The sequence below is a fragment of the Panthera tigris genome, chromosome D3 (genome assembly GCF_018350195.1).
Source record: "Panthera tigris isolate Pti1 chromosome D3, P.tigris_Pti1_mat1.1, whole genome shotgun sequence".
Lineage (NCBI taxonomy): Eukaryota > Metazoa > Chordata > Mammalia > Carnivora > Felidae > Panthera > Panthera tigris.
Window position 1 is genome coordinate 56,373,604 of NC_056671.1, and position 24,619 is coordinate 56,398,222.

At 40.7% G+C, this 24,619-nt stretch overlaps 2 protein-coding genes across 5 annotated transcripts in view; one reads left to right on the forward strand and one right to left on the reverse strand.

The window, feature by feature from the left end:
- LOC102964456 overlaps nucleotides 1-24,619 on the reverse strand; it is an 86,375-nt gene that overhangs the window by 11,272 nt on the left and 50,484 nt on the right. The window contains exons 9-11 of the mRNA XM_042961572.1: nucleotides 10,001-10,139; nucleotides 9,630-9,710; nucleotides 1,641-1,789 (exon numbers count right to left, since the gene is read on the reverse strand). Coding sequence (XP_042817506.1) covers nucleotides 1,641-1,789; nucleotides 9,630-9,710; nucleotides 10,001-10,139 — 369 coding nt within the window. The remainder of the gene's footprint in view (nucleotides 1-1,640; nucleotides 1,790-9,629; nucleotides 9,711-10,000; nucleotides 10,140-24,619) is intronic.
- LOC102965129 (zinc finger protein 271) lies at nucleotides 1,327-23,868 on the forward strand. Of its 4 annotated transcripts, none has more exons than XM_015541367.2 (3): nucleotides 1,327-1,389; nucleotides 10,801-11,032; nucleotides 20,903-23,868. In XM_015541367.2, exons 2-3 carry the CDS (start codon nucleotides 10,933-10,935, stop codon nucleotides 22,912-22,914), a joined length of 2,112 nt encoding a protein of 703 aa, XP_015396853.2. In that variant the 5' UTR covers nucleotides 1,327-1,389; nucleotides 10,801-10,932; the 3' UTR covers nucleotides 22,915-23,868. The 4 variants fall into 4 exon arrangements, with proteins under 4 accessions (XP_015396853.2, XP_042818273.1, XP_015396854.2 ...); XM_042962339.1 differs by lacking the exon at nucleotides 1,327-1,389 and adding an exon at nucleotides 1,451-1,502; XM_015541368.2 differs by lacking the exon at nucleotides 1,327-1,389 and adding an exon at nucleotides 10,092-10,156.

Here is a 24,619-nt window from a genome sequence, read left to right on the forward strand (position 1 = left end):
CTAGCCAATCCCAAACCTGTTTACCCTGCCTCACCCATTCCTTCCCACAGAAACCACGATACAGGCTCCTGCCCACTTTCCCCTCACCTGGCCTCCTGACTGATCCTGTGATTTCACCATGTGTGACCATGTGGGGCATGGCATGACCCCTCCTCTTGGAAACCATGAGTAACAAACTATCTTTGCAATGGCAATCATCTCCAGATCTGTTGGCCTCACCATGCCTAAATAATAATAAAACTTAAATTTTAAAACACTTGGCCCATAGCAGGTTCTCAATGCATGGTAGATATGGCACAAGGGAAAGGCAAATTCCACATCACAAGGCGTGGGATATAGAATAGGTTTTATTGGGGAAACTTACCAGCTAGGGGTCAGTAAAATGAGCACAGGTCCTGTGATTCTTCCATCATCCCACAAAAGGGAATTCTGGAGAGAGGTGCTGCTGTTTCAGGGAAGAGCTCCTTCTAACTTCTCAGTGTCAATGTTAAGAAAGCAGCCTTGTCATTGGGGGCCATAGGTTCACTGTTTATGAAGTGCCACTGTTGACAGAGTTGTCTAGGGAACCCCTAAGGAGAGGGCTGGAAGCTTAGATATGGCCCTTCCCTCTGGGAGGAGAGATCCTGGTCCAAGCTAGCTCTTAGTCCAAGCAACTCAAGGACCTCCAGGGCACTTTTGGACAAAACTGCTTGTTACAGCATGACTGTTACTATAATGTATCTGCATTGTTTGCTTACTATATGGTAACAGAAAACACTGAGTTTTTATTGTAGAATCAAGCACTGTCTACCTGTTCATTTCATCTTCACAGCCCTTTATGGTCTAGATTCTACTGTTTAACTGAACAGAAACTGATGTTACTTAATTTGTCTCAGGTCACATGGTTTGGAAGTGATGAAATCTGGACTGTTCTGAAACAAAACGGTCTGACTCCAGAGTCCATACTATTAGATATGTACTCTGTTGAACTGCCTTTTCACATCTGCTTTCTCCACCAAACCAACGGCCCCTTCCAGGAGGTCTGTGTTTTCCCACACATTTCTTCAACAATACAGAATGCTTACTTTGTGCAGGCACTGCGCTAGGCACTGAGCAAAGAATTATAAATAAGACCGTGTCCTTGCCATTACAGAACTTAAAATTTTAGTAGGGAGGCAGACGTTAAACAGAAAGGACGCATAATTACGTGATAAGAATTACAAAGGGGAAAGTAGAAAGGGCTCTGAAGGTGACTGACAAAGCATCTATCTAACCTAGACTGGGGAAGTCAAGACGGTCAGCTGAGACCTGACTCAAGAGCGAGCTCTGGCCGCATGAGAAGTGGGAGGAAAGATTCCATCAGTTTATCTCCGACTCCTCAACCCGTGGCCTGGCACACGGCGGAGCACGGTAAGTGCTTGTGAAGTCAAAGGGCACTAGGGCGGGTGGATGGGCAGGCAAACGAACAAATGCGTGAAGAAATGGCCCGACTGACGGATGCGCGGACGGACGGAAGCGTCGAGGTGGGAAGGCCATCTGGTACGGCCGCAGGCTCTGCCTGTGTCACGGCCAGGCTGAGGCAAAGCGGCGGGGAGGGCAGAGGCCGGACGGGGGCGGTTTGGGAAGCACCCGGGGCCGCGCTGCCGGACCGCCTCACTCACCCTTCGCTCGGCGGGCTGCGGGACAGACCCCAAGGAGGGAGCAGAACTGCCTCGGGCCGCGCGCGCCGGAAGTGGGAACGGGCGCACCCCTCTAGGAAGCCGGGAGGACTGCATATTTGCAGCTCGGTGGCGGGCGCGCCGCGCGGAGGCTTGGGAAGAGGGGTGCGAGGCCGGGAGGAGTGCGTCTCTGCGGGGGACCTGGTCCCCCACAGCCCCGCTTCAAAATGGTTGACAGGCGACGGAGAGAAGAAAAAAGAAATACAGGAAGAGAGAGAGAGCTTTATCTCCAAGGATATAAAAATAGAACCTTCCATCTGTACATTTGGGGAAGAGGAAGACGCGACCACATTCGTACACCACAAACGCCTGCCTTCAGTGCCAGTTCTGGACAGTTCGGGGTGGAGTGCGTGGGGACGGAGGGGAAGGGCTCAGCCCAGGCTGGGCGAGGGTGCAAAGCGGAGAATCGACCCTGCCGTCGTGGGCAAGGGCGTGCAGGGCCATCACGGAGCAGAAGAGTGAGAATAATTTTCTCATAGAAGGCGTTACTCAAACTGAGTCTTGTCTAACGACTAAAATGTTGACTTAGAGGAGTGGCCAGAGGCAGAGCACCGCAATGGGAAGTTCAGGGCATGCTGGGAAATTAGCCCAGCATCTTAGTTGGCTGGAACCTAGGCTGAAGGATACAGTGGTGTCACGTTTCGAGAGTTTCAAATGCCACTCGGGAATTTGGAATTCATTTAGTAATCAGCGCAGGCCGTTTACACGTGACAAGGCCTGAATTATACTTTGGGGAGGTATCTTACATAGTAGAGTGGATTAAAGGGCAAAACAGGTAAGAAAAAGAAAACAGGCATTTGGAAACATGAACTTAGCAGGATTTGCTAGTATCTGAAAATATGATTGAAGATAGAGAAGGGGATGACATCGCCAAGGGAGATCTTACGGGAAAATAAACGGAATGATAAAATACCAGTGTGTGGGGGTGGGAAGAGCAAGAACATATAGAGAAGAGGAGCTTCTCAGAAGAGGAGAGCCCAGATGGTTCAAACATCATAAAAGTCAAGCGAGAGTTTCAGGAGAGAGAACAGGTTACTAGCAGATGGGGCAGAGAGCTGGAGGAGGTGAGAATTCAGGTGATGCTGGGTTTGTTTGTTTTTTAAGCAATGTGGTTTTTTTTTTGTTTTTTTAACATTTTATTTATTTTTGAGAGACAGAGACAGGGCAGAAGCAGAGGGAGACACAGAATCCAAAACAGGCTCCAGGCTCTGAGCCTGTCAGCACAGAGCCGGATGTGGGGCTTTAACTCACAAACCATGAAATCATGACCTGAGCCTGAGTCGCTGCTTAACCGACTGAGCCACCCAGGCACCCCAGGTGATGGTGTTATTAAGGGGAGGGGCAGAAGAAGGGCTGGAGAGAGATTACCTGTGGAATGTACTTGCCAGGGGTTAAGAAGTGTATGATAAGACACTGAAAATAGGTAATAGTTTCTTTGAGAAATGTGGTCGTGCACGAAGGGACGAGAAAGGACACTTGGTTGGACTAGACAACAAGATTGAAAGATGTCTGTTTTTTAAAGATACTAGAGATCTAATTTGTCAAAAAAAGGTAAAATGTGAGTAGGAAGAAAAATTGAAGATAGAAGAAAAGAGAGATACATAGCTGATGGGGAGAGAATAATACCAGATAGGTAGGTGGAGTTGTCTCAGAAAATAAGATGAAGCATTATAATAAAAAAATGGTGCATTTTGGTCTTTGTTTTTTGATGCTCTGAATGCAGAACAGCCAAACAGTATTGGTTAGTAATGCTGATTTTATAAGTAAATAAGTGCACATACAGTTTGTTGAATTTTCACAAACGGAACCTCCTCCTGTTCCAGCACTCAGCAAAGAAACAATATTATCGATCTTCAGAAGTACCCCCTGTGCTCTCAAGTCCCCACCCTCCTCTAGCCACCCTCCTCTAGCCACTACACTGAACTCTGAACATGATAGGTTGGTTTTGCCTCTTCTTCTACTGTATATAAATGGAATTCAATATGTACTTTTTAAAGTCAGTCTTCTTTCAACATTGTGAAATCCATTCATATAGTTTTGTGCAGATGTATGCCATACATTTTTATTTCTAATAATATTGTAGGATTATACCAATATCCATTCATTCTATTATTGATGAACATTATTGAAAGTGAGATATTTAAATCTCTATATAATTTTTGCATGTTAAACCAACCTACTAGGTTGGTTTACACTGGTACACACTGAATCGCAGTGTAGAATTCTTTTTTATGTATTAATGAAGTTAATTTGCTAATATTTTATTGAGGACTTTTGTGTCTATATTGTTAGAGATATTGGTCTGTTTTCTTTTCCAGATCACTTTCTTTTCCTGTGATATCTTTGTCTGCTTTGGCATCAGAGTAATTACTGGCCCTCTCTATTTTCTGGGAGAGATTGTGAAAGACTGGTATTCTTTAAATGTTTGATAGAATTTACTGGGCCTTTGCTTTTCTTTGTTAGAAAGTTTTTTACTATTAACTCAACTTATTTACTTTTCATATATTTATTCACATCTTCTATTTCTTTCTCAGTTTTAGTAATTTGTATATTTCAAGTAATTTGTCCATGACACTTATGTTGTATAATATGTTGGCATGAAGTTATTCATAGTATTCCCTTATATTCTTTTAAATTATTACAGAGTTGGTAGTGATGTCCCCTCTTCTCTGCTTTTGTTAATCTCTCTCTTTTTTTCTTGGTCAGTCTATTAAAGGTTTGTCAATTTTTGCTTATATTTTCAAAGAACAAAACTTTGGGTTTATTGATATTTCTTTATTATTTTTGTTTTCTATTTCAGTAATTACTACTCTAATCATTATTAATTCCTTCCTTCTGCTTTTTTGTTGTTAAGTTTACTGCCTATTTTCAAGTTTCTTAAGGTGGAAACTTAGATTATTGACATGAGATTTTCTTCTTACATAGGCATTTTAATTTTTTTAAATATTTATTTATTTTTGAAAGAGAGAGAGAGACAGAACATGAGCCAGGGAGGGGCAGAGAGAGAGAGAGGGAGACAAAGAATCCGAAACAGGCTCCAGGCTCTGAGCTGTCAGCACAAAGCCAGACGCGTGGCTTGAACTCATGATCCTCAAAATCATAGCCTGAGCAGAAGTCAGACGCTTAACCAACTGAGCCATCCAGGCGTGCCAACCTAGGCATTTTAAAGCTATAAATTTTTCTCTACATGCTGCTTTGGATGCATCTCATAAAATTTTATATGTTGCATTTCACTTTCATTCAGTTAAAAAATATATATATATATTTATATTTACATAAACATTTTAAAGAATGATATATATATATTTATATATTTATCTATATGGATAAATATATATTTATCTATCTATATATTTTTTAGAGAATGAGAGAGCACACACACACATGTGAGATAGGGGCAGAAGGAGGGAGAGAGACAGACAGACAGACAGACCCAAGCAGGCTCCATACTCAGCATGGAGCCCGTCTTTGGGACTTAGTCCCACAACCCTGAGATCATGACCTGAGCCAAAATCAACTGTTGAATGATCAACCAACTGAGCCACCCACTCAGGCGCCCTGAGTTTAAAATATTTTCTAATTTCCTTTGTGATTTCTTCTTTGAAGCACAGGTTATTTAGATATGGGCTATTTAATTTCCAAATATTTGTAGAGTTTCCAAATTACCCTGTTGCTTGTATGCCCCTTGCGACAATGGAAGCTTCATCAGCCCCTCTCATTTGAGGTGGCTCTGGTCTCTCAGCCCTCAGAAGTGGAACCCCTCACTGGGCACCCCATTTCCTGCATGTAGAATCCTAGAAATCTGACAGGCTTCCTTCATTTTGTCCTGTCTCTGTCTGATTCAGTCCAAGCTGGCAGTATTTCTGGTGATACAACATTCTCAAAAACCACGCTGGTCTTCTGTGGATATCAAGGGGATCCCACAGTTATATGCAGGGGTTCTCCAAGATCCTTCCTGGATAACCCCATTTCTGTTTCTGGTTTCTGTTGAGATAGTTGATTGGATCCATGAGTCACACACCCAGTCCTCTCCACCAAAAGTTTTCTAGCTACATTCATGGCTTTGTCTCCAGAGCAAGGATAGGCTGGGAAATTTTCTAAATTATCAAGTACTGATTCCTTTTTTGCTTAACAGTTCCATTCTCAATTTATCTCTTTCCTCTCACATTTTACTATAATCAGCAAGGAAAAACCAGAACACATCTTTCATACTTTGCTTGGAAAGCTCCTTGTCTAAAAATCCAAGTTCATCACTTACAAGTTCTATTTTCCACTCAACAGTAGAACATGATTCAGCCAAGTTTCTGCTAACTTTGCAACAAGTATCACCTTTTCTCCAGATTCCAATAATATTTTCTTCATTTTTGTCTGATACCTCATCAGGAGTGTATTGAATATTCAATATTTCTAGCAAAATTCTCTTCATGACAATATATGTATTCTCTAAGATGAAAGAACACTGCTCTACTATCCTTTTCCCTTCCTTCCAAGTCCTTGCCAGAGTCACATTTAACATCCATATTTCTACCAACAATCTCTTCAAGGCAATGTAGGTCTTTTCTATCATAAGCCTGAAAACTCTTCCAGCTTCTAGTCATTACCCAACTCCAAAGCCACATCAACATTTTTAGGTATTTGTTAAAGCAGCACCTCACTTCTGGTGTAACAGAATGGCTTAATACCACAGAACTTTATTTTCTCACAGTCTGGAGGTTGTAAATCCAAAATCAACGTGCTGGCAGGACCATGCTCCTTGTGAAGGTTCTAAGGTTCATGCCTAATTCCAAACTTCTGGCAGTTTCTGGCAATCCTTGGTGCTCTTTGCCTTGTAGATGCATCACTTTAATGTCTGCCTTCACATTCACATGGTCTCTTCTCCCTTCTGTGAGTCTCCTGTGAGTCTGAACTTACCTTTTCTTATAAAGACTCCAGTTGGTGGATTAGGACCCACCTTAATCCAGTATGATCTCATCTTAACTTGATTACATCTGCAAAGACCCTATTTATAAATAAAGTCACATTAACAGGTACTAGTGGGGGCGCCTGGGTGGCTCAGTCGGTTAAGCGTCCGGATTCGGCTCAGGTCGTGATCTCGTGGTTTGTGACTTCGAGCCCCGCGTCGGGCTCTGTGCTGACAGCTCGGAGCCTGGAGCCTGCTTCGGATTCTGTGTCTCCCTCTCTCTCTGCCCCTCCCCCGTTCATGCTCTGTCTCTCTGTCTCTCAAAAATTAATAAACATTAAAAGAATTAAAAAAAAAAACCAGGTACTAGTGGTTAGGATTTAAACATATCTTTGGAGATGGGGGAACACAATTCAACCCACAACAATGTTAAGTACAAACGAAGAGTTGTTCAAACTTCTGTGACTTGGTTTTGAAGTTGAAGACTTCAAACTGATGCCAGTGACCTCACTGACTGAAAAGAAATGATCTGATTTGAATTCAACTCTAGAGGTCTTGGGGAGTTTTGGTGTTTCTGATACAAGCCTATGCATCTCTGTCAAAGTGAACGTTGGAAACTGATTATATTGGCCATTATTTCACTTTCTGAATCTCAGTTTTCAGCATGGGTTCTGTTTTTAAAAAGTCACAGTCAATTGGAATGCATATTAACATTTCAAAGACATTGGATTGTCCATAATTTAGATATATCATTCACAAAACAAACAGGAACAGTCTACTTGTTAATATTTATTTGACAAAAAGGAAAGTCAATTTTTTTCATTTGGCTTCACAATTTGGATTTATTTCCCTTGTTTACCTGGACCTAGAGATTAATTTTTAGATTAAAATTAATTCTTTGTGAAGACTGATTATACAGTCTAAAGGAAATTAATTTCTCATACAATATAATACATGATAAGCAAAAGTTCACATGTAGGTCTTGATGTTCAACTTTCTGAAGAAGAGGTCTATAGTTTCTATCATATTCTCAAAGTAGTCATATTATCCAAAAAGGATTAAGAACCACTACTGTAGAACCTATGCCTAAATCAGACATATGTTAGTTTGGCCTAGTTTCCCCCAAGAAGAAATGTAATAGGAAACAGAAATCAGGTAGAATACTGGTGGGTGAGCTATCAGTTTTATTCTTGAGAATCTCATATTATTTCCCATGCCTGTGTTATCACTCCTGATCTCTTTGGAAACGTTTGAATTCTTTTTACTTTACTGAAAGGAACCTCTTCAGTGTCAGCTGGTGTGGACCACAACTGGGTCTAGGGTTGTTCTGGCTGACTGATCAAACTGTTAGATTCCAAGCTGGCTTCTTAGCCTCAGAATGCATCTTTGGTAAGACTCCACAAGGCAACAAATCTAGCACAATCTGAAAAAAAGTTTGATTTCCTTGGTTAAATGCTCACAAAGTCTATGTTCACATGATCATTTCCATGTAAAAAATTAACAAAACCCTTAACTTTGCACATAAGAATTAACCTCTGGTTAACCTCTTTCTCATTCTCTTTTACTAAAAACCTTTCAAAAGTAGTATGTCAACTATGGTATTCTCATATACTGCTGATGGGAATGAAAAACAACTCAGCAACTCTGACAAACAGTGTAGCAGTTTCTTAAAATGTTAAATATACAACTACCATGAAAGAAAAAAGTATATGTCCATGTAAAGTCTTGGACACCAATGTTTGTAGCACCTTTATTTGTAATAGTAAAAAACTGGAAATACCCAATTCCCATCAATTCATGAGTGGATAAATAAATGAGGGGATAAATAAATAACAATGGAATATTATTTAGCAACAAAAAGGAATGGACTACTAATACACACAGTAACATAGATCTCGTACTAATGCTCAGTGAAAGAAGTCTGACCAAAAAAAGAGTGCATTCTGTATAATTCCATTTAAATAAATCTCTAAAACATGCAAACTAATCTATAGTAACACAAAGCAGAACAATGGTTGGGAGCTGTGGGAAGAAAGGGAGGAGATACTAAAGATAGAAGGAAACTTTTTGGGTTGCTGGTTGTGTTCACTATTTTGACTGTGGTGATGGTTTCACTACTGTATACATATGACAAAGCTTATCAAATTGTCTACCCGAAATATTTGATGATTGTTATATGTCTGTTATATCACATAAAACTGGTTTTTTAAAAAAGTATCTACACTCCTTTCTCGGGAGGGCTGGACCTAAACAAGTTATTTACAGGGATATCAGGGCCTCGATTTGTACATCCCTAAGATTTCAGAGATCAGAAGAGGGTCTTGAGCTGGGACAGAAAGACCTCTACTTCTACCTCAACCATCATTTCAGCCAGCCACCACTTTCTCAAATCTGTACCTCTTCTTCCCAACATCTCAACCTAAATCACATGTCTCAATCCTTCTCCTAATCCCCCCTTACTTCCCAAGATATTTCCAAGGACACAACAATATTCTTTCCTATCGTGATATGCACCCCACCCCATCCCCCCAAATTTCAGGTCCTTCTTCTCACCCTGATCCTTTAGCCACAATGAGGACTGTACTGGCAAGAAAACTGTTTAGTTTCTATTTCATTTATTTCTACTCTAGTCTTTATTATATCCTTCCTTCTACTGGTTTTGATTTTGGTTTGTTCTTTTTTTAGTTCCTGTAGGTGTAAGATTAGGTTATTTGAGATTCTTCTTGCTTCTTGAAGTAGACTTGTATTGCTATAAACTTCCCTCTTAGAACAGCTTTTGCTGCATCCCAAAGATTTTTGGACTACTGTGTTTTCATTTTCGTTTGTCTTCACATATTTTTAAATTTCGTCTTAAGTAAGCCGTCTTAAGTAGGCCCTGTGGCCTTCCTTGATGGCAAAGTTTATGAAAATCCAGCTTCCCAGCAATTTGGGAATTGCTGAGCATTACTTATTTTTAGGGCAATGGTTCTCAAAGTGTGGTCCCAGAGCCAACAACAAAAGCACCTGAACCTGGGCTCCCACCCCAGACCTACTGAGTGGTAAACTCTGAGGGTGAGGTCCAATAAAAAGTATTTTGACAAGGCTTCCAAATTATTTGGAGGCATGCCACGGTTCTGCGAAAAAAAAAACAGGACAGGTAGAAAGTTAGAATGGAAGCACACCAGCAAATATGAAAGGAAGGTGGAGTGGGGATTCAAAAAGAATAAGATAATAAGAACCCATTATGTAGTCAGAAGACCCACCCTGCCCCAGAGAGCTTTCCTGAAAGGCGTTTCGACATTCACGTCAAGAACCGGCAGACAGGCCAGCAAGGTACCTGTCGCTGGCTCACCAGGTCGCTAGCCACAGCTCCGCTGAGGTCAGCTTCGCGGAGATTCACGGGTTAACTCTCGGCAAACACCACCCGACCCGCCGCCGTGGCCGCCGCCCCCTTGCGTGTGCTCACGTGCGAGGCTCCGCGCCATAGAGCTGAGCAATCCTCCCAGATTCCTAGAGCGGACGCGGCGATGGCGGGTTCGCAGCCTGTGAGGCTTGACAGTGACCTGGAGAACAAGTCAAGGTATGGGTGGTGTCAGGTCGCAGGGGCCGGGGAACTCGGGTGATCTCGCCTGCTGTGCCACCTGGCAGCGCCACCAGGGAGCCCTGTGTGTTTTCTTGAGTCCTTGGAGAGTCTAGGCCGCCGGGATCGCCCCCAGGCGCCGCTCCTGGGCTCGGTGGTTCCTTGGCCTAGTGTGCTTTGGGTATCCGGTCAGCGCCTCGGCCTTGAGTTCACCTGAATGAACACCAGAAACTTTGGGGGCAAGTGGAAATCAGGAAGGGGATGCATTCACGCAGATCAGACGAGCGTGCCAGGGAAAGAGAAACCTGCACGTGTGAGTGCTGGAAGAAGGGAAAGAGGGAAAGAAAAACATAATGATGAGGGATCAGTAGTCAGTTCGGTATGATAAAGGCACCCAATACAGTGTTAACCGCTGGAACAAAAGTTTTAATTCCCTCCCCTGCCTTATCTTTCCAGGATGCCCTTATTTCAGTAGCATTAACCTCCACTTATGTTGGAAGGTTTTTAGACTTGGAATGGAGTACACATATCCAAAGAATGCCTGACTCTAGGATGATGAGGGAGGAAACTTAGTAAATTCTGAGAGAAAAGCTCGTGGAGATTAAATGAGATTTTGTTTTCTCCCTCACTTCTTTTACATCTAGGGGATGTTTCTGGTGGTCTAGTCTCAGAAACTTTATCTCCAGTCTCCACCATGATTCCCTTCCGAACCCAGTGGTGCCCAGTTGCCTCCAGGCTTCAGACTCCTATGTGGACAAGAAAAGCTTACTAAGGAAATGGTAATTCTCCAGTTGCTCCCTGAGGTGGTAAGTGGCCCGTTGCAGCCCATGGAGATCCACTTCAATTATGAATCTCAAGAACACCGCCTTCTGTCAGGTGAGAAGCCGTGTGTTATATCTTTCTTAATGGTTTCAGGTGGTGGGGAGGGTTGTTACCGGGGCTGTGTTAGCTTTTTCAAGTGCTATTGGTATTCACTGCCTACCCCTCACGGTATTAGTTAGGCAGTACTATCTCTTTAGTGCTGCAAGCACAGTCACATGGCTTTACTGTGAATTTTAGCAATCAAATTCTCATGGAATTCCCTCCTCTCCTTAAATCCCCAGAGTTAGCCATTTTCCCATTCTAACCACCTTATCACCAATCTGTCAGTGTTTGATATTTTCCCTTTAAAATCTTCTATGGGGCGCCTGGGTGGTTCCGTCAGTTAAGCGTCCGACTTCAGCTCAGGTCATGATCTCCTGGCTTGTGAGTTCGAGCCCCAAACTGCTGCCAGCTCAGGGCCTGGAGCCTGCTTCCCATTGTGTGACTCCCTCTCTCTCTGCCCCTCTCTGTCTCTTTCTGAAAAATAAATGAACACTATAAAACATCTTTTCAAGCCATCCTTTTTATGTGTTGTAGTGGCATAGTTTAAAGTTTGGAAGTCTGACAGCCTGGATTCAAATACTAGCTTTGTCATCATTCTGTTTCCTCATTTTATAAGTATATAATAACTCATACTTTGGAGGTTATTTTGAGGATTGTGTCTATTACCACATAATAAAGAACCTCAAAACTTAGTGACCTAAAACATGAGACATTTTTTTAAATGTTTATTTATTTTTGAGAGAGAGCACATGCATGCGTGCGTGCACACATCCCCCCCCCACACACATATGAGAGAGAGGGAGAGGCAGAGAGAGAGAGAGGGACAGAGAATCAGAAGCGGCCTCCGTGCTGACGGCACACAGCCCAAAGCGGGGTTTGAACTCACTAACCGGAAGATCATGACCTGAGCTGAATGAAGTCAGATGCTTAACTGACTGAGCTACCCAGGGGCCCCAAAACATCAGACATTTTTAAACCATGTTTTCTTATGGTTCTGTAGGTCGTCAATTTAGGCTGGGTTCAGCTGGGCAGTTTTTCTCCTGGTTGTCTGGGATCACTCATGCAGTCATCTAGTGGCTCAGCTAGGGCCAGGGTCTGAGTTGGTATCAGTCATATATGTCTGGCTATTAGTGCCGGGTATGGCTTGAGTCATGTATCTGCAGCAGGCTAGCCCAGACTTTTTCACAGGGCAGCCAGTTTCCCATACAGAGAGAGGGAAAGCCCTGGGATGCATAAGCACTTTTCTAACCTATTTTTGTGTTATACTGAAGTTATAATGACCAAAGCAAATCACATGACCAGTTCCAGAGTCATTGTGGAAGAGAACTGCACAAGGGTATGGGCATTTGGAGCGTCTCATTTCCCCATCATATTTTGCTGCTGATTTTGGTCCTCCCATTGCTGCTCTTTGGCCTGTGAGATTCACCTTCTATTGTCATTTTCTTTTACTCTAGATCTTCTGCCTCTTTATAGTTTTGAAGTATCTCTATTTTACTTTGTTTCTGTCTTCTGTGTTTAGTACTTGTCTTACCTTAAGAATCTATTCTCAGGAAGCTAGCTCTCATTTTTCCTGAGAATCACTGCAGAATTGGGTCTACTTTCAGTTTTACATAAATTAATATACATATTGTATGTGTTTGTGACTTTTAGAGTGTGTTTAAATAACTTTTTTTTTTTACTATAGAGTAATATAATTATATACGGTGCATTTATAAAACATAGAAAGGCACAAAACAGAAAAATTAACCTACAACTCCACCATCTAGAGGTAGTCACTGCTAACATCAATGTATCTTTCAAATAATTTAACTATTCAACAAATACTTATTTTTGATATATGTTTATTAATCAGATTATAGCTTACTAATTGTTACTAACCATATACTATGATTAGTTATTGAGGGGTTACTCTATGTGGGCACTATTATAAGTGCTGGGCATATAGCAGTGAACTGAAAAGGTAAGTCTTTGCCCTCAAGGAGCTTATATTCTGGTGGGAGAAACAATGAATGAATGAATGAATGAATGAATGAATGAATGAATGAAAAATAGAGTATAGATAGTGATAATGGTTATGAAGAAAACAAACCAGGATGTATCAGTCTGGATTCTAACAGGAAACAGGTGGTTTGAATGCAAATTCAGCAATTCAGTGTTTCATGAAGAGGATGGGCAGTATTATAGAAATTAACAAGGAATAGAGAACAGCCTTGGGATCAAAAAAAAAAAAGAGGAGCAGTTGCTACCTTTAGGCCTAAAGCTACAAAGGGAGAGACTAACCAGATCCTGGAGAGTATACCTGTAAGATAGAGCTGCCAATAGGAGCTATGGCCTTTGCTCAAAGAAACACATTACTTCCAGCTCCTGGCCCAACAAGAAGAGACTCTGGATGTAGAGTGAAGAGCTAGATCTCAGTTTCCCTGGGATTTAGCACTGAAAGTCCTATATCCCAAGAACCCCCTCTGTTGTGGACAACCAGGATAGCTGGTCATTCTACAGTTCTCCTCCTACTTTGGGCCAACTCTAACTGCAAGCCAGAGGACACAGAACCCCAAGAGCTGCAGTGCATAAACTGGTATCAACCTCTTGGAGCACAGAGCAAAGTAAGCAGTAGATCTAGAGGGTCAAAAGGAGAATATCCCATTACAGTCCACCCCTTTTAATCTATATACTTTTGTTCTTTGTTTGGGTTATGTTCCCAACTTAGCAGAAAAACAGTCTCTTAAGCTACCATTTCTTTGCAGGTTGACTTGTAATTAAATTATATTCCCATCAGGGGTGCCTGGGTGGCTCAGTTGGTTAAGCAGCCAACTTCAATTAGGTCATAATCTCACGGTTTGTGGGTTTGAGCCCATGTCTCGTTCTGTGCTGACAGCTCAGAGCCTGGAGCCTGCTTCAGATTTTGTGTCTCCCTCTCTCTCTCTCTCCCCTCCCCCTGCTCAAGCTCTGTCTCTCTCCCTCTTAAAAATAAGTAAACATTAAAAAAATTGTTTTAATTATATTCTCATCTGAAACATAAAACTTTACTGCCACTGGTGCTTTTCATATTAAGTATTGAGGAAAAGGGAGGGAAAGGCATAATAACCTTAAAATAACTGCTACAGTTTTTGCTATTCACAAAGCCAAAACTGATAATCAAAACTATCTTCTTACATCACCCATTCCATATTGCCTCCACCCTCTGCCAGAATCTTAGTGGCAGAGTTCTTTACCTAGTTTAGTAACAGAAACCTGTTTTCCTGGATGATCTGAGTCCTTGATGATCCTGTCTCTTCCGTATTACTTCAGTGTACCATTGACTGGGCATTTTAGACATGAGAGAACTTGGAAGCACCTCCACTGAATCCCCTGACTCCTAGACCCATTGTTCCTTGCCCTTACTATGTAGCAGCAGCCAGTTCCCCAGTAGCAATTGGTATCTGTCATCCTGGCCAGTAGAGTGACACTTTCTCTCCCTGTTGGTTCAGCCGCATGAGGAGCCCAAAGTGGCCAGGAGGCAGTCTCAGATTCAAATTTAACAAAATCATGACTTTATTCCATGGTAGAAGTATTTCTTCTTTGAGAACCAGAACCCCAAGCCCATCAAACCCAAGATTAGAGGAATAGAAAGTAAAAATAATATAAGTGGGTTATTAGTTATATAGTAAGAAGAGACATTTATTACTACTCCTCTACCCTTAGCTCCTTTACCCATACATTCTGGCCATGGAGAAGGCAACACTGTTTATTGTTCTCTGGTTTAAGGCATATATTGCATCCTGTATGATGGTACCCCAAACTTATCCGGGTGTTGTTGCCTGGCTGGTACTGTAACTGAGCCTTCAGTAAATCATTCCACAATTACTGAAACCCACTTACTTCTGGGTGATGGGACATGTGGTAAGACCCGTGAATTACACGTGTATGAGCTTATTGGTGTACTTCCTTCCCTGTGAAATGACTCATTTGGAGGCAATATTGTATAGAATTACCATGATAATAATACACATTCTCTTAAGTCAACGGTAATTTGTATCTGGGCTGTCTGTTTAGTCCTTTGAAAACAAATTGTTGCTCTCTTTGTGATAGAAGGGGTCAAGTGTGATGAATCTGCCCCCTAGTTGCTGGCTAGCTCCCCTCCAGGGACCTTATTAGGGGCTCAGTGTTGGACCCAGCAGATGGCTACATGGTTGTATAGCTGTGATGATAGGCATATCAGCCTTGATAAGCAGACATCCATATTATTGAGCCCATGCATAGCCTCCATTCCTGCTGCCATGACCACTTTGTACATAAATCCATTGGGCAAGCATTAGTAAAAAAAGGCTAATTGACATTCATAACATGAGTCACTATGCTCATCTGATTGAGAGGCTTTTTACAGAGAATGCCCTTTGGTGAGTATTTACCCGGGGCACAAATATATTCATTATTTCCCCATTCTAGGAGATCTAGCCTCATAATTTTCTTCCAGAATCCTTATTTCTAGTCTTCCAGTCTTATTCTTTGAGGTGCCTAACTAATTATATAACGCATTAGTCACTATCCTGGAATCATTATAGGCATGTATCTTAGGCTATATTGCCTTCCATGAAAATGGACAACCAGGTGTATACCTGAAATTGTGCCTACTGGGAAGATTTGCCTTTACCAGTGTGTTTCAGGTCATTCCAGAGTCAGGGAATAAGTGAAAGTTGCGTTTTCAGCTAGTGTCCACATGCTGGTCAGGCCCAACTATAAACCAATTCTGTACTTTTTCTTCCTCTGTTAACTGGTAAGAGGGAATTCCCATCACGCCATGAATGTAGGCTCATGGAGAGGGGTAGTGGAGCAATAGGAAAAGGCACTGCGGCAACCCAGGTCGCTAGCACATAGAATTTGTCTTCCAGACTTGCTTTTATACTGGAATGCTGATTTGTATGTCCAGTTTCATGATTTGATGGATCAAATAACTAGTTCACAATGGTCAGTTTATAATAGTCATTTGGTGCTCCGTGTTCAAGCATTAAGTCTCTATTAGTGCCCAAGTGCAAGCCAGGGTCTGCCTTTCACTTAGAAAATTGTTCTTGACAGAAGAGAGTATGGCCTTACTTCACTATAGTTCTCTTCTAGAGGCTTGCAAGAGGCCTAATACAGCATGCCTGACTGCTGCAGACACTTCTTATACCATTGGTTATCCTGATAAATAAAGTCACGTGACAGGACAACTTGCATTGCAATCTGGACTTCTGCAGAGCCTTTTATTACTCTAGTCTCACTCGAAAATAACAACCTTACAAGTTACTCTCATTCGTTATTTCAGCACATTCGACTGTGGTCTTTGTTGCCTCAAATATGCAGGGCTTACCAAGTATTGTACCTTTCTGAGGTGATAACAGTTGGTTAGAGACAGAAGTGAAGTAAAAGAACAAGCCCTATGAGGGCTTTCAGGCAGAGGGAATAGCAAATGCCAGGGACCTTTTGGTGTAGCAGGAACAGGGTCAGTTTGGGATAGACAGAAAATAGGAGTAGTTGTGGAATGAAAGGAGAACAGAGAGAGAAAGGACGAGATGGAACTTTCAAGCCATAGTAAGGACATGGAATTTATTCCTAGTGTAAAAGGAAACCATTTGAGCAATTTATGCATGAAAATAACATATAAAGGTCACTCTGTTGTATGGACAATAGAAGAAAGGTGTATTAGCGAGAAGAAAACAAATGTTTCAAGAAGAGAGTAATCAACTATGTCAAAAAAATAAGTAAGATTGAGAATTGGATTTGTCAAGATAGAGCTTATTAGGAATTCTAGTAAGTGCAGTTTTGATGGAGTTAAGGAGATAAAAGCCTGATTGCAATGGATTAAAAAGAGAATAGACTTGGAGCACCTGGGTGGCTCAGTCGGTTAAGCATCCGACTTCGGTTCAGGTCATGATCTCATGGTTCATGGGTTCAAGCCCCGCATCAGGCTCTGCTGACAGCTCAGAGCGTGGAGCCTGCTTCAGATTCTGTGTCTCCCTCTCTGTCTCTGCCCCTCCCCAACTCCTGCTCTCTCTCAAAATTAAATAAACATTAAAAAAAAAGAGAGAGAATAGACTTAATATTGGTTAGAATATAGAGCAGTGTGAACTCATACACTCAACAATGAGACCCCAAAATTCTGATCCTAAGTTTATGTAACCTGGAGAAACACTTGAATATGTGCATCGAGATAAATGTACCAGCAGATTCATATCAGCATTGCTTGAAACAACAAAATGTTACTGTCCATTGAAGGAGAATGGGTGAATAAAATGTGGTATATGTCACGCTATAGTAGTGAGCATGAATGGACTACAGCTACACACATTTATATGGATGAATCTTCCAAACATAATGTTGAGCAAAAAAAGCAAGTTACAGAATATATGTGATATAATTCCTTAAATGTATATAGTTCAAAACATGCTCTATTTGTCTTCTAGAGCTGCCATAACAAAGTGTCACAGACTGGGTGGCTTAAACAACACAAATTTATTTACTCACAGGTCTGTGCATTAACTTTGGTCATCTATGCTTTGCTTTCTTCTAGAAGATTTATAGTTTTAGATTTTCTATTTAGGTTTATATTACATTTCTAGTTAATTTTTGTGTATAGCATAAGGAAAGAGGGTTAATTTGTGTTCTTGTTCAGTTCTAACACTTTTTGTTGAAAAGAGACTGTTCTTTTACCATTGAATTGTCGTGGCAACTTTGTTGAGAATCAGTTGTACGTATATGTTTGGATCTATTTATGGATTCAGTCTTTTTTTTTTTTTTAATGTTTATTTATTTATTTTTGAGGAGTGGAGGGGTTAAGAGAGAAGGGGACAGGGGATCCGAAACGGACTACATGCTGATAGCAGAGAGGCTGATGCCACTCAAACTCACAAACCATGAGATCATGATCTGAACTGAAGTCGGACACTTAACCAGCTGAGCCACCCAGGCACCTCTGTTAATGGACTCAGTCTTATTCCATTAATAGATATGTCTGATCTTATGCACTGCTTTGATTACTGTAGCCTTATAATAAAGTTTGAAATCAGGTAGCATAACTTGTCCAATTTTGTTTTTCCTTTCCAAAATTGTTTAGATTCTTCTGTGCATAAAGTTTATAATCAGTTTGTCAGTTTCTACAAAAAAGCCTGCTGAGGTTTTGATTGGGGTTGCATTGAATCTATAGATCATTTGGGGAATGATTCCATCATCTTAACAATATTAAATCTATCTTTCCATAAGTGATGGCATATGTTTCTGTTTATTAGGTCTTCTTTAACTTCTCTCAGCAATGTTTTGCAGTTTTCATTGTAAAGATACCACACTTATTTTGTTGAATTCATTTTTAAATATTTCACCTTTGGTGCAGTTAAAAAATGTTTTTAGGGGCACCTGGGTGGCTCAGTTGGTTGAGTGTCTGACTCTTGATCTCAGGGTCATGAACTCAAGCATGTTGGACTCTGTGTTGGGTGCGAAGCCTACTTAAAAAAAAGTTGTTTTTTTCTTTTGTTTTTAAAGAGAACACAAGCATTAAAACCACTTGTGTTTAATTTTTTTTTTTTTTTTTACTGTTTATTTATTTTTGAGAGAGAGAGAGAGAGGGAGAGAGAGACACAACATGAGCGTGGGAGGGGCAGAGAGAGAGGGAGACACAGAATCTGAAGCAGGCAGGCTCCAGTCTCTGAGCTGTCAGCGCAGAGCCCAATGCAGGGCTTGAACTCCCAAACCGTGAGGTCATGACCTGAGCTGAAGTCAGACGCTCAACCGACTGAGTCACCCAGGCGCCACCTCCCCCCCACCCCCCCAAAACTGCAAAGAAAAGGTTTTTAATTTTAGGCTCTAATTGTTCATATCTAGTGTACTGAAATACAGTTGGGTTTTGTATATTGCTCCAATAAACTCATGTACAACATATAACTTTTTTGACACACTTTAGTAAAGACAATGTGACTTTTTTTTATTTGTATCTCTCAATTATTTTTCTTGTTGCATTGGCTAGCAATATTGAATAGAGATTGTATAGTGTTGAATAAAAGTGGTAAGAGAGGTCATCCTTATTTTGCTCCCTTGTTCCCAGGAGAAAAGCATTCAATGTTTAACCATTAAGTATAGTGTTAGCTGTTGCTTTTTCTTTCCTTTGTATTGGAATCGTTAATTTACATACCACATAATTGATGTTTGGATTTAAATATACCATATTCTTGGGGCACCTGGGTATCTCGGTTAAGCATTCAGCTCTTGGTTTTAGCGCAGGTCATGATCTCACAGTTTGTGAATTTGAGCCCTGCATTGGGCTCTGCGCTGGTGATATGGAGCCTGCTTGGGATTCTCTGTCTCCCTCTCTATCTCTGCCCCTCCCCTGCTTGCTCTCTGTCTCTCTCTCTGAAAAATAAATAAATAAACATTTTTTTAAAAAGGAAAAAATAAATATGTCATCTTCTTATTTGTTTTTATTTATCCCATCTTTTGTTTCTTTTTTTTCTCCTTTTGCCTAATTTTACATTGTCAGGTTTTTTTGTTTTTCCATTTTTTTCTCTATTAACTTACTGTTTATACATCCTTTTATTGTGTTTAATTGTTACCTCATAGCAGCCTTTTTCAGATGTGATTCTGTGAGAATTAAGCACCAATGCTCTAGGGCATTCATTGTAATCAACGTACTGATGTTTCTCCTGCATATCTATTATGGTACTAGCTGTGAACTTTCTTTGGGAGAATTAAGAAAATGGTCATTCAAATTATTTACTGTTTTATTCTCTTATGGAACCCTGGTTGAAATAGGCTGCCTTAAACCTATTACAACATATACGTTTGATTTATTACAGTTTATCTTAGTTTACTATTTCTAGGACAATCCAAAAATCTTATAATGTTTTAGTTTTATGGACTTTCCTCCTCTTGTGCTATTTTTGCCATGTATTTTAATTCTCTGTATATTGTAAACCCCGTAAGAGGTTCATGTTGCTTAAGTCAGTCAGTACACATTTAGATTTACCTGTAAACTTAACTTTTTCCAATGCCCTTGCCTCTGGTAAAGGGAAGAGGACTCTACTTGGAGACATGAGATTTTTTACTTTCGCCCTTGAAATTAATCTGTGTCGTGTTTTCAACTCTCTAGACCATTTGCAGTCTGACAACTGTGTGCCTTTTATAGTAAACCCCATTTAACAGTGGACTGATAGTCAAGAATTTCAGTGGAACTCCTACCATCACGGACATCTGATATTGTTAAGCCTAGGAATGGCCTCCTCAAAAATCAACTCAGAAGAGATTTTTTATCTTTTCCCGATTGACACACTATACTTAGGAAGTCTGGTTACTGAATGTGGCTCTTTCTTAGCCACTTGCTTGTAATAATCAGGACAAAAGAGATGAGAGATTATAAAGACCTATTTTTGAAAATTTAAGATTCTGTCCTGACCATTCCTGGACTTCAATAGTTCCTTCTTTCCCCTAATAGCAGCCTCTGATCTGCCTGGTTGGTGGTGCTCCCAGTGACAGCCAGGCTGCCCTGCCTCCTCTCCCTCTTCCTCCTTCCCCTTCTTCTTCCTTCCCCCTCTCCCTCAAGTATTCTTTCACATTGTTTACCTTACTTAATGTTAATAAATTGCTTATGTATTAGCTTTCATTTAGTCAAACTGTCATAATTACTATGACTAGGTTTCACTATTCCCAGATCTCCTGTGACAGACGTATACAGAACATATCTGGGTGAGACACTTCAATAAATGGTTATTATGGTCCATTCCTTATTGATTCTTCCCAATTTCTCTTTCGGAGGGTCATTTTCAGTGTTTTGGAGCACTCCCCTCTTGTGACGGCATTTTATAGGTAAATACAAATCTGTTTCACCTCAAACTGTCTTACACTATGGAGAATACATTCCATTTGGATTTTTTATTGTTCTAGATGGTGAGACTAAGACCAAGATTGGAGAGGTGGCTTCAGAGGAGGAAATTACAACAAAAATTGAACCATTGCCTGAAGAGTCTGGCAACCCCAGAAATGATGTTCTCCAGGATTCTGAATGCAGAGGATTCTGTGAATTTGGAGATACATTAAATGAAAAGGATCAAAATCTCTTTAACAGAAGACAACATAACTGTGATGAATGTGGGCAAAGCTTTGCTTGGAGTGCAGGCCTTATTAGGCATCGAAGAACCCATTGGGAGAAACCCTATGAATGTGATAAGTGTGGAAAGGCCTTTAGTGTGAGCTCAGCTCTGGTTCTGCATCAGAGAATTCATACTGGGGAGAAACCCTATCCGTGTACTTGGTGTATTAAAAGTTTCAGTCGGAGCTCAGACCTTATTAAACATCAAAGGGTCCACACTGGTGAAAAACCTTATAAATGTGATGAATGTGGGAAAGCCTTCAGTCAGAGTTCTGATCTTATTATCCATCAGAGAATCCATACAGGAGAAAAACCCTATCAGTGCAGTCATTGTACTAAAAGCTTTAGCCAGCGCTCAGACCTGGTTAAACATCAGAGAATCCATACTGGAGAGAAGCCTTACACATGTAACCAGTGTAACAAACATTTTAGTCAGAGTTCTGATGTTATTAAACATCAAAGAATCCACACTGGAGAGAAACCATATAAATGTGATGTGTGTGGAAAAGCCTTCAGTCAGAGCTCAGATCTTATTCTGCATCAGAGAATCCATACTGGGGAGAAACCATATCCATGTAATCAGTGTAGCAAAAGTTTCAGCCAGAACTCAGACCTTATAAAACATCGAAGGATCCACACTGGAGAGAAACCCTATAAATGTAATGAGTGCGGTAAAGCTTTTAATCAGAGCTCGGTCCTTATTCTGCATCAGAGAATTCACACTGGGGAGAAACCCTATCCATGTAATCAGTGTAGCAAAACCTTCAGTAGACTTTCAGATCTTATGAATCACCAGCGAATTCACACAGGAGAGAAACCTTACCCATGTAGCCAGTGCAGTAAAATGTTTAGCCGAAGATCAGACCTTGTTAAACATCATAGAATTCATACAGGTGAAAAGCCCTATGAATGTGATGAATGTGGGAAAACCTTTAGTCAGAGCTCAAATCTTATTCTACATCAGAGAATCCACACTGGAGAGAAACCCTATCCATGTAGTGATTGTCCTAAAAGCTTTAGTCGTCGTTCAGACCTTGTTAAACATCAAAGAATACACACTGGAGAGAAGCCATACGGGTGTAACCAGTGCAGTAAAAGTTTTAGTCAAAGCTCAGACCTCACTAAACATCAGAGAGTGCACTCTGGGGAAAAGCCCTATCATTGTGATCATTGTGAGAAAGCCTTCAGTCAGAGTTCTGACCTTATTCTTCATCAGAGAATTCACACGGGAGAAAAACCGTACCCATGCCCACAGTGCAACAAAAGTTTCAGCCAGAACTCAGACCTCATCAAACATCAGAGAATCCACACTGGGGAGAAACCATATAAATGTCTTGAATGTGGAAAGGCTTTCAGTCAGTGCTCAGCTCTTATCCTACATCAGAGGATCCACACTGGGGAAAAACCATATTCATGTGATCAGTGTGGCAAAAGCTTTAGTCGGCGCTCTGATCTCATTAACCATCAAAAAATCCACGCTAGTGAAAAGCCATATAAATGCGATGCATGTGGGAAAGGCTTCAGCACATGCACTGAACTTACTGAACACCAGGGAATCCACACTGGGGAGAAACCCCACCGGTGTAGTCAGTGCAACAGAAGTTTTAGCCAGCTCTCTGATCTTATTGATCACGAGATAGTCCATTCTGGGGAAGACAGTCTAAATGTGATGAATGTGGGAAAAGCTTTGGAGTATACACCAACTTTCCTCAGTACCAGAGACACTACACCAGAAAAAAATCTTAGGAATGCTATTGATGATTATGAAAAAGGTTTTAATCCATGCTCAACTCTTTTGCTACAGTAAGGGGGAAAAAACCACTGGACAGAAAATAATTTTTACAATGAATGTTTAACTGAGAGACATAACTAAATTTAAAAATTCTGAGGAGGAATCCTGTAATTGGGAAAAGCTTCAATGTGAACAAAAATGTTACTGAAGGTCAGCAACAATGGAAAGGAATTTCTGTCTGCTAAAATGTAAAAAAACAAAAACAAAAAAAACCTTTGGTCTTTTATTCAAATATAGTCCACAAGGGAAGAGTTTTATCATTAAAGAAATGTATAAGTGTTAATGCAGAACCTTATCAGATATTGTAAAAATCAGTGTGATGGGGCGTGCAATCAGAACTCAGAAAGAAGTGTACTAGTGTTATAATCTCAAACCTTTAGAGAGCCCTAATTACCTATTGCATATCCGAGAAGTCACCTTAGAGGATGTAGGGAAAACTGAATTCCCTTCCATGTCTTAATTGGCATGTATTCTGATAATCAGCATGCCATTGATCTCCTGACAATGGAAGAGTCCTACCTTATGCTACTGTTAATTATCTGTCATTAAATTCCCTCTGTGTGAACATGCTATGCTATTCTGGTATTAAACTTATTAACTACATAACTCCAGTGCCCCATTTTCTCAGAAAATTTTCTTTGGCCTAGTTTTGGTTTTCCTAATGAATATGACTTTTCAAGTTCCTGCAGTATTCACAGCAAATATGGACTTGTTTTGCTATCACTAATGTAGCCCATAAACTTGATTGGTTTGAAATCCTTCTTCACTACCATTTAATCACAGCTCCTAAATATGTGAAACAATTTTTTTTAAAAAGAGTTCCATATGTCAGAGTGTGAGGATTTCTCTTCCACTATGTGTATCTTGTCTCTATAGATTGAACAAAAATGAGAGCTAAAGTAATATCCAGTATGACTAATTTGTATAGCATATTCTGTCTAAAAATAAAAAGACATTGATTTTTTTCAAGTGGCAACGTTTATCAGACTTTTTTTTTTAATGTTTATTTATTTTAAGAGAGTCTGAGAGCGGGCATGCAGGCAGGGTGTGGGTGGGGGCAGAGAGAGAGAATCCCAAGCAGGTTCCATACTCGGAACCAAGCCCCACGTGGGGCTTGATCCCATGAATCATAAGATGGTGGACCTGAGCCAAAATCAAGAGTGGGACGCTTAGCCAACTGAGCCACCCAGGTGCCCCTGTTTGTTGATTTCTGACATACATGTTGATAATAGGCTACATGTATGTATATATGCAAAGTTTTCAACAGAAAAATAGAAACTTTTTTAAAAATAAAAATCTCAAATTGTTTTTCTAGGATTAACCGCTTGTTAAAATTCCACTATTGTCCTTTACTTTGAATATTCCCCGAAATCACCCAGTTAATATTTCACTTTAACACGTTGTTATTTACTACGTGCAAGGTATTTTTCTTTCGGTTTTACTATACACGAAGAATATACTGTCCCAACAAAGCATAAGTGACAAAGCCTGATGTATACAGAAAACACATGGCTCAGTGTAATCCTAAGTGTAGACAAGATGCTTATAAGAGCTCAGAGGAGGTAAGGTTCAATTGTGATTAGAAAGAAAAGGTAAAGTTTATGGAGCCCTTGAAATTTGAGTTTTGAAGGATGGGAGTAGAGGCATAAAGGCAGAAGGAAGTAGTCAACAAAGTAGTCAACAACAAGAAGCAAGCAAGTATGTGAAATGATGTGAAGTA

What these genes read in the sequence shown, in the direction of transcription:
- LOC102965129 (XM_015541367.2), top strand. Translation starts at nt 10,933, where the DNA reads ATGGTAATTCTCCAGTTGCTCCCTGAGGTGGTAAGTGGCCCGTTGCAG. An exon ending in AGAACACCGCCTTCTGTCAG is followed by an intron (nt 11,033 to 20,902) that starts GTGAGAAGCCGT and finishes TTATTGTTCTAG; the next exon opens with ATGGTGAGACTAAGACCAAG.